Below are 19,324 nucleotides of genomic sequence, written 5' to 3'. Positions count from 1 at the left end.
ATGGGCATTCCTCAAATAGGCTCTGCTATCTTTAAGGGTTACGCATATGTAACGTGCTGCGTTTGCTACATGAAAGCTATGGCACTTCGCAGGTTGTCGGCTTAAGACCTTAAATGCATGCCATTAACAGCATTCAGAAATTGCCCTCCTCTCCAGAACACTTTGAAAATGAAGGTAGTTAGTAAATTAGGAAGGTAACACAGAATTAAGAATCCATTTCAGATGAGGCAATTCAGGAGAACCTAACAGGAAACAAATGCCTAAACCTGGGTGATTCCACAGGGAATGGTAAGGCTTCAGCCTCACAGCCTGCCTTTGAAGAGCACCAGTTCTACAATGTTTACACCGCTCCTTGGGACATAGTCCTACAAGCAGGAAACCTGTGGTCAGGGCACTGCACAAAGCTTGACAGGAGACATGCAGAAGTGCAACATTTTTGTGCAATTCCAGGATCCCTTTTCAACATATGGGCACCTGCCTTATTCCACGTACCTTTGCTGTGTCCAGGTATCTTCATTAGAAAATAAAAGCTCAAGCTAGACAGTCAATAAGCAGTGTGAGAAACAGTTCAAAATTTTTCTCTTTGCATTATGTCACAGTGATTGCAATGAAGTGTGTTAAATGCTGTCCAACATGACAAAACAAAGGATGAAACAACATCCTGAGTTGCAAATTAGACTCCTCCTTTTAATCGGTGTTAAATATACATTTGTATCTTCTGAAGAGAAAATGTTTTAACCTGAAGAAAAATTTACAGGCATAATTAACTATTTAAGACATCCTCCCTTTCAGGGACATGCATTTTTTTCCATTAGTCTTTCCATCTACAAAGTCAAAGATTTGACAGGATCATAATTTTCTGATAGTATCTCCTCCTTCATTCTTAAACATCCATCACGTTTGAAAAACTTACAGGCTTAATGTATGTTATTAAACAAAGAAGTTCACGACAACAGAAGACAAAAACCGTAAGTACACTGGCTTTTTTTCATTTTAAGGAAAAAATACAAAAAATTCTACCTGAGAAATTATCCCTTATGATGTAAAGTTTACTGAGTAAATGGCATTAGCAGGATATTACATCTCTCCCTCCTTAATTAGGCAAAGCTAACAAAGTTACCACACCAATTTAAGAGCCAGCATGACAAGTTGTTGCCAGAAGCTATGTAATTTACTCCAGTGCTTCAGTGGCAGGAGACCACTGGAACTGAGAGGATTTGCAGGAAAAAGCATGCAGCACACTCCAGAATGAAAACAGTAGCGAAGCCCCAGAGTGCACCTGGAATGATACAGAGGTAAAACCGCCACACGGCAGTAGCTATTTCACCTCTCCAAAACTGTACACATCTGAATACACAGCCAAAAACTGCAGATCAACTGAATGCAAACCACAGACTCAACCTACCTCTACCCAGTGAAAGGTGGAACAGCTGTGACCTACAGCAGCTTTAGCAAGGAAAGAATGGATACAGGTTTGTTGCAAGTAAACATGAGCTCCATGTGGTACCTTGACACTGGTTCACAAGCACTCCTGGGTCTGCACCGTTTATTACAGTCGTAACTCACTAGCAGCTCTAGTGCCCTTGTCTTCCCTGCACAGCAGGGAACAAACTTGGACACACACACTCATATGAAAGCTATTACCCCTCTCAAAAATACTGAAGAAAGCTTACTTCATTGACCAAGAGCACAAGCAGAAGTAGGAGGAGAGAGTTCCCAGGCTTCCACTTTCTTCCCATTCAAAGCCCAATGTTACCACTAATGCTTCACTTCCAATCATGCAACTGCAAATTTGATGGAACAGTTGGTATTTGTACACACTTTTGCTTACACTTAGAGAGCTGCAATTCTCCGAGATCTCTGTTCTGCGAGCCAATGTTAAACAGAAAAATATGAACCATTTCTATCTACTTGTAAGAAAGCAGGGACAGCTGTAATTTTCTAAAATCTAGTAAATTTTTTTACACGGAGAACACATTAACTGGGACATCAAAACCAGAATATTTATTTTTTTCATGGGAAAGACATCCCTGTGGCATACACCTTGATGTTCTTAAAAAAAGAAAAGAAAAAGAAAGCAGGTAACATTCCCTGTCATAATTGCATGCAGTGATTAGTTCACTAAAAAACCCAACTGTTATTGGACAATGTCCGATGTGGATAGTTTCTCCTTCCATTCATTTAGTATTACACCGTTACCCAATACCTCCTACACATAAGGCAGGCTGGTCACATGGGTTCTGTGCCAGAGAAAGATTCCCCTCTCCCAAGAGCAACCTGTTACATATTGCAGGGATATTATCAGTCTCAAATCAAGCACATTGAGGTACTCACACCTCTGGTGTTTAGAAGTTGGATATTCACAGGACCTCCTCTGAAAAAAAAGAAACTTCTTTGGGATTCTTCCATCCTACCCCTCTCTTAAGCTTGAGAAGTGAAGAGTCCCAAGGTTTTGATGATTCCAGGAAAGTATAAGCCACCTGGCCACTGTTTATGTTTAAATAGTCAACTGCCCATAAGTTTACTGCAGCATTTCTTCATGCACTTTTTCTTTCAGCTTCCCTTCTCTTCAGTTGCCACATCCTGCCTTTAATCTTTTCCTTTAACTACCTGGAAAATGCATGACGAAGGTGAAAAAAATACCTGTTAAGCAAAAAAAGGTAAATGTCTCCTTAGGAAACAGATGAGAAGTTATGAACAGAACAGTTCATGATGCCTTTGGGAAACAAGAAATTATGAACTGATGGTTTCAAGGACAGCAGGCATGCTCTATTAGCAGTCAGGTGGTCAGTAGATTTGAATGACATCATCCCATTCATCAACAGGCCAGACACCATTGTACTGCACATTGGAAGGTGAGCTCTTCCAGTCCCACGTCTTCACAGGAACCTTCCAGTCTGGGCCGTAGTTGGCTTCAACATACTGAAGGGTTTCACAGGGCACATGTACCTTGAGTTCTACAAATTCAGTCCAGCAGAGAGTAAACTTTGGAAAGAGATACCTGTGTCATAAAAATAGAATATGGTCACTGGCAGAAGACTGAAATACACCCCTAAGTTCATGGAGAAAGCAAGCAATTAAATATTTATGTAGTGTATAGGGGTGTTGTTATCAACAGTAACTGGTTAACATTTGCCACATGTTCTTAGGAAAGAACCTTTCTAATTCTTTTGCAGCTTACTCCCATATCATTCTGCCAACTATAGGAAATCACTTAGTCCCTGTCTCTACTTTTCCACTTACAAACTGGATTTAACAGTTACCGCATTTAGAAAGGTGCCAAGAGGATGATACATGTTACTTGATAGGTGAGATTTTGAGAAAAGCAGCATTAAATACTTTATTATCAGTCAGGTCCTTTTTAAGAACAAGTTTTTACCTTTCTTCAGACTTATCAAACAAAGCATGCTATTCCCCCTCAGTACCCATGTTTAAACATGGTGCCAGACTTGGAGAAACTGCAAAGAATTAAGATACAGCTGCCATTCTGTACTTCCTGAAATCATCTTGGCCCATGCAAACTGTAAGAATTTATTCTACAAAACCGACCTCGTTCTGTACTGTTTTTTTCTGTAGAGGGCCCAACATAAGCCCTATCTGTAAGTATGCTTACAGCAGCGGAAACTCAGGTAGATTTCACACTTTGATCAGAATGACATCCTACAGGACCCCAGTGTCAAAGTTGATGTGTTAAACAAGTAAATACCAAAGACTATGTACTACTCCTGCAGAGGATCACTCCCACTTCTGAAGCTGTGAATACTTCCACAGATAAAAAGTGATCTTAAAATTCCTTTTCACAGGTTAAAATAAAACCATAAGCGCTCAGACCTTTTGAAAAAGAGGGCTAAAAGATTTGTGTATTTGCATGAATTAGAAACTCCATGTGTTCCTCTAAGCATAAAATTAATTTTATTTCTAAGTGCTGAGCAAAATATCAGAAAATAAAACAACCTTGCTTTTATACCTTAAATGGAGGAAGAGAAAAAAGTGATCAAGCACTTTCGGATATATACACTTTTGATTAGCTCTAAACTAAACCAAAAAGCAAAAAAATGCCAGCTACCAAGGAGAAAACAAGGTGAACAAACTTTATTAGTGGATCTATAATCATCAAATAGCTATTTAACTGTTATTAACCCAGGAAATCATTCATCTATCAGAACTGCAGTGGGCATGCATACACAAAAGCTGTCAGCAAACCACTGAAATAATACATCCTCCAGAGAATTAACTTGGAATAGTAATTCTAACAAGAACGAGCAGATAATTTAAATCAACTAACCTGCAAATTAAAAAGTTAGCTGGAAATTTCACCAAAATAATTATTTAACTATTATTAAAATCAAATGTTTATATTTACTGATGAAAAATGTAGCTTTCAGTGATGCTACACACTACTGGAATCCTTGCTCATCGTTTGCTCATTCCACCTGTACATATACACTGCTCACAATTATTTCTTCCAGTCTCAGTCCCATCAATCTTTAGACATAAAAGTACTGAAAATATTTTACGCTTACCCAGTCCTCTCTGTTAAGAACCTACAGAATTAACTCATTTTAAGGATTAAAGCATACAGTATAGATTTGATTCCCAGATTCAGTTTTTGTAAATACTTTATCCTCTGCTGAGGAATGCAACAGTCCAGCATGAATTTTGTAAACAAACAGGAGGTCTCAATCACTGTAACAACAAGATAAGGAGGATTTACATGCTTCCTTGTGCCTGTGATGTTGAGGAAGTATTTGTGTACATGAAAACTCAAACCGTACAGCCAGACTTGTAAGGTTTAGAAAGCTCTCCAAGGAAAGAGAGACTAAACATGACTAATGGAAAGTATTTTAGAGACTAAATGAGAAATACTTTCATTCTTCAGATGATGTATAGAAAGTATGCCTGTGCAAATATTTAGCTTTCTGAAGAAAATGCCTTTTACCCTTCATTTTTAAAAACATAAATATCTTGGAAAAATATCTCCCACCCTTATCTGTGATGATCTAGTAGCAACCAATATCTCTTCTGATACTACATCAGCTGGTGAGATTCCTTTAAAATTGTTGAAATGGATTTAGGATTTAGCATGATCAAACAACCACTTCTCTTTTGACTGACCTCCTCGCTTTACCCACCGCCAAAATTTCAAAAGAGCTGACAACTAAGCAAAATTGAGGGTCATTCTGGTGTTGCAGGCATTCAGATGAAGCATTCCAAATCTCCACATCTCACAGGTAATAAGGTGTGATCTTTTTTTCCTCTTTCTGAGAAGATATTTAGAATAATACATATATTTGACTAAGCATTCTGAACAGCCATGTTCTGTCAGGGCTTGGGGGCCTTTATTATGGTAAATAAGCAGTTTTCGTGCTCCTTTTCTGTACGGATTAAGTACAGTAAACTATGCCTAAGAAAGAAGTAGAGGCTTCTTTATACTACTATGTCTAAGCAAATTAGTTCTTATTAAACTAGAAAGCCATGTTTGTAAACTCTGAAAAAAATTACCACCAAAAATAAGTACTGGGCTACAAGAAAAAGAAAGTGGTTTATGAAAGCAGTTTATGAAAGCTGGAGTTCCAAAAGAGCTGTAATATCCTAGGATACAGGAGCTGCAGCATAGCACAGGTTCACATCTACCTTCTATTCTCATGCATTGGACCAGACATAGGAGAGGAGAGAAAAGGGAGAAAAAAACCCCAGCTCTCAAGTACCCAAGGTCTGATGCTACAAGGGAATTCTGAAAGAGCACGTCAACTGCATTGACATGGGAATAGCTATTGCAATTTAGACACAACAGAAGCACAAAGAAAGGAATTTATTGGTCAGCTTCCTCCTCAGAATGCATCACACAAAATCCTCCAAAATTTTGTATGCAAAAACAGATATTAGGCCTGCTTTGGAAAACTATAAAATTGTTGCTGCATTCTAAGAAAAACACTCTGGAACTTACTGCATTTTCTGCAGGAATATTCCAAAAATTCTTCTTTTAGTCTCTTTGTAAGTGTGCCTTTTGAGTCTGGTCATCAAAATACCCTCCCCCATCTTTGTTTATCATGTCCGAACAAAAATAGCTAAGACAAGAACTCAGACATTATCACCATCTGGATGACAGTGTTCACTAAGTTCCTGTTAGCTAAATATAAGCAAATACAGTTCAGGCAAAATATGAAAGATAAAGATATCCTATAGAAGTCAAAGCCCTCAACTAGTCTGCAACTGTCTCTTCTGAGTTAACATAGGTGAAGGAAACAAATCTAATTATCAAAACCTATGTTCAGTTTGCTGAGTAGATTAGGAAGCTGTTGCACTTACTTGCTGATTTAATACTGAAAGGTAGGAAGCAAGAAATGTCGGATCCTATTAAAAATTCTATTTTCAAAATACAAACAACAACAAGGTCTGCGGTAGTCATCTGCGTTGCTGTCACTACATTATGGTCCATAAGGTGTTCCAAATCATTACCACAAGATCCAAAACTATAGGGTTTACTTTGCAAGGACAGTTGAGGTTTTCTGCTGTAACACTGTCATTGAGACACACGGCTAAGTATTCATTTCTTACTGCAAAATTAGTTTCTGCAACAAACACAGTTTTAGAGACTTCTTTCTGATCTTAGCTGCTTATTTAACTCAAAGCTTGTCACAATCCAGGTAAGATCTACTTGATACATAGCATGCCAGCACTGCTTTCGATTTCACAAGAGAATTTACATTTGACAAGCCCAGCACCTCTCTAGTAAGGCCTAGTACTATTGTCTTTCTACTTCTCTGGTCTCAAAGTGTGAAATCTCCACTGATTCTCTGCCTTTCCCTCAAAGAGCACAGACTTTGCCAGGTAACAACACACAACACACAAAATGCCAACACTAAACACTAACTTGTTCAATTTCTTTCCTATTAGAGGTATAAATCCAATTCATACTTAAATTTCTTGCCCGATTTTGCCTGAGTTCCTCCATTCCATATGTGGTCATCCTCTTCATAGAAGAAAAAAATATCAAGTTTCACATCATCTTCTCCCTGGAAAGAGAGTTCCAAGCTGTCTTCTACCTGCAAGACAAAAATACACACTCTATATGCTCATAAAAACACAAGGCTATTTATGTTAGCAGGTTTCAGGAAACAAATTTATTTTGGTCATGTATGCAGAGTGACTCCTATCCTAAATGAAGAAAATACACCAATTCCACAATTTCTTTGGGGCTTTTAATGCCTTGAGAACATTGGAAATTTGCTGCGCCTCTGTGGCACTACCTTCTCTTTCCTCCCTTTAGCCTCAAAAGCTTCAGCACCATCTCCTTGTCCTCTGCCACAAGTAAAATAATCTCAGTGAATAAACATATGATTAGTAGGTGTCTTCATTTAACACACTTCCTCTGTGATAAAGCACTCACTAGCACCAATAATGATATATTTCTTGAACTGTGGCTGAACCTTCACATTCCTGTAATTTTGTTTCTTCTCTCTATCATTCTGCAGCATACACTCTGAAAAAGCTGGAGATCCACACAAGCTTATAATCAACAAGCCCAATGCCCACCTCAAGCCACCCTTCCCTTTCTGCTAGTTTTACATACAGGGCTACATAGATAATATCAGAGCTATCACCAATCCTCCTGTATGATGAGGCCCGTCCAGTTTCAAAGACTAAATTCTACCTTGATTCTTAAATTTGCATACCACCACTGACACAGATTACATCCCTTTAAAACTTCCTAAAAACTTCTGAGGTGGAATTCAGACTCCCCAAACAGGGCTGAAGCTATTAAGAAAGGTGTTTTTTCACACACTGTCCAAAAGAACACACAAAAATGAACAAGATTGTATGTTTAGGTAAAACTCTAATGAGTAAATGTCTGCCACGGAGACTTCAGATACCCACTTCTACATAAGTAATCTGCAGCTGTACTCAAACTTACAAACCAACAGAAAGAGACATGAAGCCACCTACATACCTTGCCAAATTTGTGCTTCAGGGGTAACCCTGCTTTCTGAAAGGCTGGAATGATATCTGCTTTGTAGTCCCTTATAAAGACTCCCAAATCCACATCCTTGCTGTGAGGAATGACATTACACTGTCTATACCAGCCTGCGGGGGGAGGCGGGGGGGGGAGGAAAAAACCAAACTAGTTAATTCAGGAACATGAGAAATACATCAATAGAACAAAAGCAACATAAAAATGAGCTGCCGTAAGGTCACCAGGCTTTGAATGAGGTCAAATGAGGCTTCTGCCTTTCTCTAGTATGCAATGAACCACATTGAAAAAACCAAATACTACTGCACTTATAGCCAGCTCTTTCCTCCAGAGTCAACAATGAGAGAGAAAACACTAACTCTTTCAAAGAGAAAATATCTTCAGTTTTCTAACCTAAACGTCTTTAAAGAAAGAATATTCTTTATCTGGGCCCAAATCTAACCAGCAATGAACAGTTACAAGGTGCAAGCTGTGCTTTTAATTTGAAACATTATTTTAAATAGTATCTGAGATGTTAATCATCTTTCATTTTGTTAAAAGGGTGTGGTTTAAATTATATTAATAAATGTGAACTATATTTTAAAAGTCAGTGATAACCACCAAATTGCATGGGAAGAAAAATCATGTGAGTCTGTGGGGACAGCAGAAGATTGTGCCCATCACTGTGTTTTTGGTAAATTCTAAGCCACACGCTTTAGGGAACTGCCAATTACTTTCTAAGCAGTGATCAACACAACACAGATAATTGCTAACAACATTAAACACTTCACTCGAAATTTGCTCAGCATCTCCAAGTTTCTAAAGAAAAAGCATACCTTCAGGAACAAAAAGGCCTTTTTTCAATACAGCTAATGCCACAGACTACCTTCCAACCTGGTACATTTGGCTGCTAACCTCAGCTGGCATCATAAGCTTAATGATGTTTAAAATTTCAGGTAAGTTTAAAAATGCAACATAACACAAATGTTTTACCAAGGCATGTTCCACTGCTCAGCCAGAACTTTACTCCCAAGTTATTCAGTGTCAGGGCAGCCAGATGGAGCAAGGATTTTGCTTTTTTTCTGAACTCCACTGCATCAAGAGAGGCATCATCAGGGTACAGCTAGAAGGCAAAGGAAGAATAAGCAAGTTATTGTCAGAGAGCAAACTTCTCCCTTTATTTTTCAGTATTCTAAGAAGAAATGAACTTTAAAAATCTACTTAACTAACATCTGGGCAGTATCTGTTTTCACAGATACCCAGTTTGAGAACATGCACTAGAACGACAAGTTTAAATTTAAACTCTGAAACATCAACCTTCATTTTTTTTCCGAACTAGCAGAACGTAAAGTCACAGTGAAACAGAGTAAGAATATATGTATTAGACACTGATTCTCTGCACTTGGCAACAACACAGATGAACCCTAGTTCTGCACACACTGAAGCCAACAGCCATCGTCCAGCGTGAAAACAGGGATAGAATCACACAGCACATTAGTTTATTTCCGTTAGTTTACTTCCAGCACATTAGTTTATTTGGCGCCACCACGTGTTAATACTGGATGTTGACAACTTCTGCCATACAGTAGGAACAAGGTGAACAAAAAATCGTGCCCATCTTCCAGGTACAACTGTGGCAAGATCTTCTGTAATGCAAAGCCAAAACCAACATGGCAGTCTGGGCAAATACTGCACAGGAACAATGCACCACGCAGCTTCACCATTGACTTCATTAAGAGCTCTTGGGCAACAAACCATTGAAATGAATACTTACTTTCCAAAACAAATGCCAGCTGCTTATTTCAATATTAAAGCTCCAGCAAAGTTCAGTATACCTTCCAAGGCACATTTTCTCTGCCTGTGGCAATTACTGCCTGGATGTTTTAGAGCTGAAGTGGAGCATGCTTACAATTTATGTCTTTTACAGGTGAAGTGACAACACACAGGTAGCCCTGGGTATAGCAACCATGCTGCTACACATAGGGGGAGCTACGGCCTACTAGACTGAACAAGGATGGTCTTCCCTTCCCTGAAGAATCCCTTCCTCAAAACCTCCCATGTCTGAAGAATGGAACCTCTAATGTCCTCTCTTCTTCCCTTCCATGAAATCAGAAATGAGTCAAATTCAGTGACCTGATTCTGACTCCAGAGTCTTAACTGTGGTAACTCTTGACCACTTTATATTGTGGCCCTTTTCAAGTTAGGACAAAATGCTGCCATACTGCAGCAGGAAGTTTTCCACCATCTCCTAAATCGGGTAGCAATATTCTAAAAATAATACTCTAAATAGTGGTGGAAACATTAGCTTACCTGGTCAAAAAAGCAATAAAATAAGTTATTTCGGAATGAATATACCATTTCAAATAAACCAAACTAGGAATGTGGAACTGCAGCATGTGGTTCAAAAGAATATAAAACGAAATGTTACTCGGAACTTTGAGAATTGCCAGAAGGAAAATTTTCAACCACAGAGATACGTAAGATGTTAGTCTTATTTACATGACAACCATGTAACAGTAACAACACCTGAGAACTATGGACATCTTTGTTACCTCTTCTTTTCCAAGTTTTGGAAAATGGAAAAAAATGTGCTCACAAGTAAAAAAGACAGACCATGATTTTCAGTTAAAGTTTTAGTTTTATTGCCAATTATTAAATTCTGTGGATTGAGTCTCAGAGGCTGTATTTAGTTTTATGTATGCAAACAGTCCCATCTAGGTAAAAAAACCAATGAACTGTTTGTAGATTTGGGTCAATCAGTGAAAACGTACATTACATCTCAGAGACACTACCTGATTACCACTAACCTGAAAGAAAGCCCGAGCTTCTCTGTACCTACATTCAAGAAATCTAGAGTGTGACATCTCCTCTAGGAAACTGGACGGATTTTTTGGAATTTGAACTTTTAAGTCATCAATGGAAACAAGCAGAAGTTCTGGCCTACAGGGAAAGAAAGATTATGACATATTCAATTCCTTTACAACTTACAAGCCACTTTCTCCTCTAGCTCAGATTAAAACCTTAATGTAAACTGCTGGCAATGATTCCTCTGTCCAAATAGACTCAAAACTGATTATAAAAGAAGAGCAACAAGAGCTTCAACAAATTCCCCATGCACTTCCAAATTTTGTTTAAAATGAAATTCAATGCCTATAAGCCCATAGTTAGTTTGTGAGATCACTGAATCCTTTACTGACTCATGACATGCACTGATTTTTTTCAGAGCTGTTGTTCAATGCATTTGAAAATTTACACTACCTATTTGGTTGTCTAAAGTGTGGGATGCACTTAAGAACCAAATTTTACCCTGTACTTTGAGGCTATTAGCATTTAAAGCTTAAAAACTGTTCAGCCTTCACAATGAAAGAAATATGATATTTAACAGCTTACACAGTCGATTTCAAATATTTAGGTACATAACCAGTACTGATCCCATGTTTTAAAAGGAGGAAAGAATGGTGTAAATTTTAAGGAAAAAGTTAAACCAGATTTATTTTGACCTGTGAAATGTTCGGCACTTTTTCTCTGATTTATAACATATATACACATACCATACAGGAACACTGTTCTCAAAGCCTAGTAGTATGTATATACTTGGTTTTGAAAATGGTGACAAGATTTGCCATGATCTATATTTCCTGAAATACTGCTGCTGAAAGCATTGTAATAAAAGGCAGACATTTACAGTAACTTTACCAACGTAATGCAAAGTTTAAGCGTAAGACTATGGAAAAATAACACCAGCAATTCTAACACTTGTGCAAGAAAGGAGTCCCCTCAGCATGTTAAGATCACGGGTTAGATGCAATGGGTGGCACATGTCTTTGTGCTACAAATGTCACTTCTCTTTATTCACGTTCTTTAACACTGATTATTTGGACTATTACTGCATGGATTTCTGTTGCCTCCCCTTTTCTTTTAATGTTCCGTACTTGTATTTAACTTTTGGACACATACCATTATAGAAAGAACACCAAATATGTATCAGCTAGTACTAAATCTCTTGCCACTTCTACTTTACCCCTGTGTTGATCGCACACATGGGTATCAACAGATTTCGAACTTTTAAATATATTCATGGTAAACCACTGACTAGCAGAAGATCCTCTGGTACGTTCAACCTCAGTCATGACTTCTCTCATCTTTCTGCCTGCATCGGCCTGGCTACACAGCAACTAGTTCTTAATTTATAAATGGTGGGAAGCTCTTGTTTTCAGGTAAACAGAATTGGATTTACCTTCATACCTTAATTTACCTGTACTTTGAGGGCTGAGCTAGATTCTACTATATGACTTTAGGAAAGAGAGTAATTTTATATACAGGAGAAAGAAATTGTTTTGGAAGTGCCATGACGGCATTTTGCCTCCTCTGTTTCGAACTCACTTTTCATACGCCCCAGGGTAGCGACCAAAGTGGAGTTTCCGGAAAGGCACAAACTTTCTGTCCATATGTTGCTTGAGCCTCAGGGGGCCATGCCAGAGATAATTACCACTCCTCTCATAGAAGACCACCAGGTGAATGGCATGAGATGCCAGTTTAAATATGTAGTGCAAGGGAATTTCAATCCCAGACAGGTCATCCATCCCGTCCAAGCGGGGGTCCTTGTTTATAATCTTTAGCCATTGGAATCCCATTTTCTCAGCAGTTCTAAAAAGGCCCACCTAAAAATTAGAGAGAGGGAGAGACAGAAAGAGAAGGAAGCTAAAGATTAGAAAAACCAAAATTGAATGTTAAATGCTTATTATTAACTGACTTTATTGCCAGTTTTCATTTTCTAACCAGACTTAAGTACAAACTACTCAAAAATTTCTAAGACCTTAAAGGTCAGCAACCACAAGCAATTCGAACCACTCTATTTCCTTGTCTTAAATTTTATCCCTCAAACTATTCAATAAAGCAACAAATAAATGTTGTAAGCCATGATTGGACTAGGTTTGCTCCTTGCCATAGCACCCTTCTCTGCACCCTCAAACTGTTCTCTAACGTTATTCTTGTGCTGAACTTGGTGTTCCTAAGTCCTTGAATAATGATACCACTAATACAAAAACTAATACTGCAAAAACTTCTTTTATTACGTACATAAATATCTTCTAAATCTCACCAAACACTAAATGTTGCACTAGGTAACAGGCTTTCATACTTCCATAGAAAAAGGGAATGAAATTCTGGCTGATAAGAAAAGAACCGATCAGCATCTGAAGACCCTTGCAATTACCCCTCTTGAAGTGTTTTTACACAGGCCTATCAGCTTCTCCTCTGGACACTACAGATATCATCTATGGAATGGGGAGATGGATTTATATTAGTGTGCTGACACACAACCTTAGTCTCAGTTTCTTTAATTCCTTTACAGACAAGGGTAAACAACTGACTGGTCAGACCCAGAGTGCCACCATTCTTCACTTGAGTGGGGCTCCTTCAGTAAAATAATCACAGACCATTTTAATGTCTCCTGCTTTTTCTTAAAAAAAAAGAAAAAAGCTCTTTGTTACTAGTATTTTTAGCCTGTATAAATTATTCTAATAAATATTTCCAGATGACACTTAATTGATGAAATAATGGATTCCATTTTGCCCTTCATCACATGCTACACCTGTATTTTTAACACATCCATTTAAAAATCTCAGAACACTGAAGGAAATCAGAGATATCAATACACCAAGTGACAAAATAAAGTGGTTTTAAGTTACAAGGATGTACTAAAAGAAATGTAAACCAGCTGCCTATGATAACCTATCTAGCTTTGTCACATCAATACCTGTGTTTCCTCCTTGATAGATCCCCAAACTCAACATTTATTATGGCTGTAACTACATTACAGGCTTAAGGTTTTCCTTCTTCCTTTCTAACAGGCCACTTTTTTGGTTTTGGGTGTGGCCTTTTACTACAAGCATTCATGAATATTGCAGACAGCTTCTAAAAACTTCTAGTTATTTGCAGATGACTTAATGTATCCAGGCGCTAGCCTGGATACCTTTTACTTTAAAAAAAGAGTTTCCTCTACCAATACCTTTACAAGATTTCCACACAATGAACTCAGAGGCCTTAGTACAAACATGAAAGGATTATGTCACAAAATCATAGAACAGTTGAACGCATTATAATACACAAACGTGAACTGAAGAAAAGACACTTACTTCATGTTTCCATGTCTTGTCCAGTAGTGCAAATGTAGTGAAGTCTCTTGGAGCACAGAAGTACTTGCATTCCGGGCTAGGACCATCAGGAGAACTTCTGATCTGTTCAATGTCTTTATCAACCAGTCCCAGAATCAAAGGATCAATCAAATACACTGGTATATTGTGACTGGATATTAAGGCTAGGAACTTCCTAACCACATGCTGTTTGACAGGAGATAAAGTCAGAAGTTAGAAACACCATCTTGAGGCGTACACAGATTAATACATTAAAACCGTTTGACAGAAAGAAAAAAAAAAGCAACCCACTGACAGAAGGAAATCTTAACTCCCAATGTATTTTCTGAGTGTGTACTTTACTTCCATGATCACTTATGGAAATGAAAATTTTCTCTTTCAGAAGAACAGGCTTCTCTCAGGCTTTCCAGGTCTCCAAGACCAGAGGAAAAATCCTTCAGCTTCCATTAGAACTTTCTACAACTTAAAGCACTCTAACTCTAGGCTAAACTCTAGATTGTTTCCAGCTCTAGATTGAGTTGGAAAGAACTTTGAAAAAACTAGAGATTAGAGGATCAGATGTGATGCACATGCAGGCACTGAGGGAGCTGGCTGATGCATTCTGAGGCTGCTCTGCAACATCTTGAAAGGCCATGGTGGTCAGGAGCTGTTCCTCAAGTCTGGGAAAAGGTAGATCTCATCAAGTACATGAAGGACAAGAATGTGACTGGGAAATCCAGCCAAAGGCAAACTGCATCTAATCACACTGACTACCTTTGAAGAAGGCTGTAAGCAAGGTGAAAGCAATGGAGACTGACTTGACCTTCGCTTCAGCAAGGCTTAGTGACCCATTCCCAAACACCGTCCCCGTGATGTCTGCTGTATATGAAGGGTGATTCAGTGAGAATGTAGGAAATGAGTGCTGTCCATTCTTTGGATACCAGTGTGCCCAGGGCACTCAACGATGGCAACACTGTGTGAGGGGTTAAAAGCTGTAGTAAGAAGGTCCTGTGCCTGGTGAGAGTATTTATTAACTTGACTCAGTGGAGAATTTTAATCAAGTACATTTAAATGTCCATGGCACATTTACAGCAATCATAGCCACCCTGCTATTAAAACTTTAGATGATGTATTTAACTGCAACAGTTAAATTTAATTACTTGAAGTACCACTCTACTCAGAAAAAAATATTTGCTTAGAACAGCACTGTCAGGCTTTATGTCTGTTACATCTCAATGTTTCTAGTAGAGGTATGATAAGGGAAAACAATGGCCTACTGCCCAACCCACCTGCTGAGCAAGCTGACCCTGGCTTTCTAACTGAAGCTCTAACCTTCCTCCTGTCCAGCCGCTGAGTCTGTTCAACCAGACTCCACAGGCCAAACTCCACTTCTGGCACAGGCCTTTGGCTTCAGAGAGGTGTAAAAATGTGAATGAAGAGAGAACGTGGATCAACAAACAGAATTTAGGCAAGAGCACCTGCTGTACAGGTAGAGGCAACGTCACCCTCTTAGTGATTTCAACTACATGGAGCTGAAAGATAGGTGATGTGCCAGCATTATTTCTGTAACTAAAACTAGCAGATCAGACTGATGAACAGGACGCAAATCTGTGCAAAAACACCTACTTCCCCCCTCTTGTCACTTTGTGCTGGTTTTGGCTGGCACAGAGTTAATTTTTTTTCACAGTAACTAGAATGGGGCTACGTTTTGGATTTGTGCTGGAAACAGCATTGATGATACAGGGATGTTTTCATTACTGCTGAGCAGCACTTACACAGAGTCAAGGCCTTTTCTGTTTCTCACCCCACGCCAGCAGCGAGGGGGCTGGGGGTGCACAAGAAGTTGGGAGGGGACAGGGCCAGGACAGGTGACCCCAACTGACCAAAGGGATATCCCACACCATACGATGTCATGCTCAGCATATAAAGCTGGGGGAAGAAGGAGGAAGGGGGGGGATGTTTAGAGTGATGGCATTTGTCTTCTCACATAACCATTAGGCATGATGGAGCACTGCTTTCCTGGCGACAGCTGAACACCTGCCTGCCCATGGGAAGTGGTGAATTAATTCCTTGCTTTGCTTGCACGCACGGCTTTTGCCTTCCCTATTAAACTGTCTTTATCTCAGCCTGTGAGTTTTCTCACTTTTACTCACTTCCAATTCTCTCCCCTATCCCACTGTGGGGCTGTGTGGGGCTTAGCTGCCAGCTGGGGTTAGACCATGACACAACTTCTCCAGGGAAACAGATGCTCTTAAGTCAAAACCTAAATAACTGGTAGAAAGAGATGGTAATGATGTCAAGCAGTTAAGAGAAATGCATTCAGAGTATTTTGGACTCATCACACGGGGACTCTGAAGAAAGCCTGGGGTGCAACAGGTCCCTGCCAAAACATGAAGCATTCTGCTTTGTTACTAACAACCCCTTAAGATCAAGTTAGAGCTTAATGAGAACTCTGTCCTCAGACTGGCAGATTGGAAGCCCACTGTGACCATGTCACCTAACACCTAGTAGGTAGTTCCAAGGGGTGCCACCTCCAAGAATTGTGAGACATTCCTGGCACAAGCAAGCAGTCCATGGAGCAGTTGGTTTGGATTATTCCCAAGAACGGCTCTTATCCAGAGCACTTTTCCTCTTGCTCAGCAGAAACAAGGCATTTCAATGGCTATTTTGCTAGCTAGCAACATTATCATACTGTATCCAAAGCAAAACGCAGACAGCTGCCAGGGCATCATTCTCTTTAACCATCTGCGCTGTTCTTCCGCTGGGAGATCTGTTAACAAAAGACTTCTGTAAAAGTATTTCCAAACAAATGCTAACTACAAATATCGTAACTGAGCTTCTCCTTCCCTGAGGTCAGCATGATGTTTTGGTTGTGCTCAATCCTGCAAACCTTAAGTAAGACACAACAAAGAATACCCATTTCAAGTATCTAATGGCACTCCTAACACTGCTCCTGAACACTGGAATACAGCAACTAGTGAATGCTGAAATGTAACATTTTCCTGCTGGTGAAGAGCTTTATGACCTAACATAAGCAAGTAACACAAAACATTGAGCAGCGGGTTAAACAACTGGAGGAAGCAAAGAGGTATTCTGTGACTTGAGACCTGCAGCTGATCCTTTTACCATGCTACTGACTATCAAACGAGCTGCGTGTCAGATAAGCCAATCTGTTAAATACTCAGTCTGAAAGAAAACAAAAGCCTAGATCAAAACTTCTACATCAGAGACAACAAGTTTTGCTTCTTAAAATATTAACAACACTACTAAGGACTGCACAGGCAGAGGCTGCTAAGCTGTAACTGTTTCTCAACTCCATTTTAAACGGATCATAGAATCGTTTAGGTTGGGAAAGACCTTGAAGATCATCAAGTTCAACTATTAACCTTACACTGCCACCCCACCACTAAATTACATCCCTAAGCACCTCGTCTACCTGTCTTTCAAATACCTCCAGGGATGAGGACTCAACCACTTTACTGGGCAGCCCATTCCAATGCTTGACAACCCTTTCTGTGAAGGAATTTTTCCTAATGTCCATCCTAAAACTCTCCTGAGTTTGCAATTCTGTGTGACTTCTCCAAGACTTGCAGAAGAACTGTATGAACCGACATTGTACATACCCATCTTGTGCTGTCTTGGCCTGACTGGCTTCCTCTGACTTTTGAAAAAACTGCTCCATTCTACCAAAACCAAAGAAGGGGAGGGGGAGGAAGAAAGAAAAGGGAAAAAAAAAAAAAAAAGTAAGTTTCAGTTGAATCCTTGCTTCAGATTTCTTAACAGGACACTCAGGGGCATTTATCCAGTTAGCATTTTATAATTATGCCTGTGGTTATTCCTCTGGTCACTCAGCTACAGTATTGAATGTGAAGTCATAAACAACTGCTCTCGCTTAGTGTATTTAGAAAGACAACGCAAGCCTTGGGGACTTACAAGTATTACGTGATTGGGCCTCAGGTTTCTAAGTCAGTGTGACAGTAAATATAAAATAGGAAGATGACAAACACTGTTATGCAAATACCACTGGGAGAGACAGTAGGACTATGCCTCCGTCGTTCCAGACGTAATCCCAGAGAATTAAACGTGAAGAAGAGGATATTCGTACCACAAAGCCAAGGCAGTTAGTGGCTCAGCTTTCAGCTTTTCAAAAGTATGAAGAACTTCTCATTCACAGCTTTGCTGTTTACAATCAGAAACTACAAGAAAAAGTCAGAGGTTGTGGTACCACCTAGCATTAAGACTGCCTGCATTTATTGAGAATGTCCTCACCAAAAAAAGAATAAAATCAGGAAACATGATACCTACGCAGCTTTTTCATAAAAATAAAGTGAAGCTTACAGTTGCAAGGAGTCCCTTTGTTGAATCTGCATTACAACTGTAAAATGTAAGCCATCAAAAAACCAGAGTATTTCATTTATAGTAGCATTTACCTCTTTCTCCACTACAGAAAAATCATGTTTAGCTAAACATTCCACGGGTGGTACAAAAGCAGGATTTAATCTATAACATCTAGAAAATTATGAACACTGAATCACACTAAGACAACCGAAGAAAAAGCTGGGTTTTCTTTTAAAAACACCACTGTTAAAAAACCTGCAACCAGTAAATGCTGCCTTCCTTGTTTCTTCAGAAAAGCCCTCAGATGGTTTGACTTCACTGTCACTGAACACGAGGGGGAAGGCTTGTGAAGACTGAAAGCCTTGGTGGCTCAAACCCACAGCTGAGAACACGGATCGGCATCCCATGTTAGAACGAATGGGATGCCTCTGGCTGACGTAACGACTTGAGTATCAGGCTGACAACCGAAATCTGACTGTACCCCTGCCACCGAAGACTTGCTAGGGCTACCTAGCAGCTTCGCGTCGGTGCTATGGGAATTGCAGGCCATAGGAGGGAAGCTGGGGGCGAGCACGAATGCTGCCCCAGGACTCTGAAGAGAGGGGCCATTCTGCTCGGTTACTCCTCAAGAGCAGGCCTGTGCAGGGCAGCTCCCTTACCTTCTGCGATAGGTAGAACTTGTAATAGTACAACTGGAAGAGGAGGAAAACCAGGCTGGTCAGGGAGAGGAGCGCCAGGACCACGTTCTTATTGATTTTCTGCATTAGTCTTCGGGGCGCTCTCGATCACCGCCTGGAAGCAGCCCGGCGTCGCTCATCTTCTCCGGCTTCCCGGCTCCTCCCTGCGCGCCGGCGGAGGAAAACGGGGCGCTGAGCGGGGCGCTGAGCGGGCCGCGCCGCCA

At 39.8% G+C, this 19,324-nt stretch overlaps 1 protein-coding gene across 4 annotated transcripts; it reads right to left on the bottom strand.

Moving 5' to 3' along the window:
* Positions 1-636: 636 nt before the first annotated feature.
* On the bottom strand, positions 637-19,318 carry FKTN (fukutin). Of its 4 annotated transcripts, none has more exons than XM_035891198.1 (9): positions 18,191-18,200; positions 17,709-17,768; positions 14,089-14,292; positions 12,335-12,612; positions 10,759-10,891; positions 8,945-9,074; positions 7,952-8,085; positions 6,919-7,046; positions 637-3,001 (listed from the first exon to the last, which is right to left on the bottom strand). In XM_035891198.1, exons 4-9 carry the CDS (start codon positions 12,583-12,585, stop codon positions 2,788-2,790), a joined length of 990 nt encoding a protein of 329 aa, XP_035747091.1. In that variant the 5' UTR covers positions 12,586-12,612; positions 14,089-14,292; positions 17,709-17,768; positions 18,191-18,200; the 3' UTR covers positions 637-2,787. The 4 variants fall into 4 exon arrangements, with proteins under 4 accessions (XP_035747091.1, XP_035747089.1, XP_009633890.1 ...); XM_009635595.2 differs by lacking the exon at positions 18,191-18,200 and adding an exon at positions 19,083-19,318 and having other exon boundaries at positions 640-3,001; XM_035891197.1 differs by lacking the exon at positions 18,191-18,200 and adding an exon at positions 19,083-19,318 and having other exon boundaries at positions 2,928-3,001; positions 6,875-7,046.
* Positions 19,319-19,324: the final 6 nt, after the last annotated feature.

This window comes from Egretta garzetta, unplaced genomic scaffold (genome assembly GCF_000687185.1).
Source record: "Egretta garzetta isolate BGI_Z169 unplaced genomic scaffold, ASM68718v1 scaffold693, whole genome shotgun sequence".
NCBI classification, from domain to species: domain Eukaryota; kingdom Metazoa; phylum Chordata; class Aves; order Pelecaniformes; family Ardeidae; genus Egretta; species Egretta garzetta.
This window is presented reverse-complemented; position numbering and strand designations above follow the sequence as displayed.

Coding starts and splice junctions, on each gene's coding strand:
- FKTN (XM_009635595.2), bottom strand. CDS start 19,187: ATGCAGAAAATCAATAAGAACGTGGTCCTGGCGCTCCTCTCCCTGACC. Junction 12,613..14,088: donor ACAAGACATGGAAACATGAA/GTAAGTGTCTTT, acceptor TCTAATTTTTAG/GTGGGCCTTTTTAGAACTGC. Junction 9,075..10,758: donor AAGCTCGGGCTTTCTTTCAG/GTTAGTGGTAAT, acceptor TTTGCCTTCTAG/CTGTACCCTGATGATGCCTC.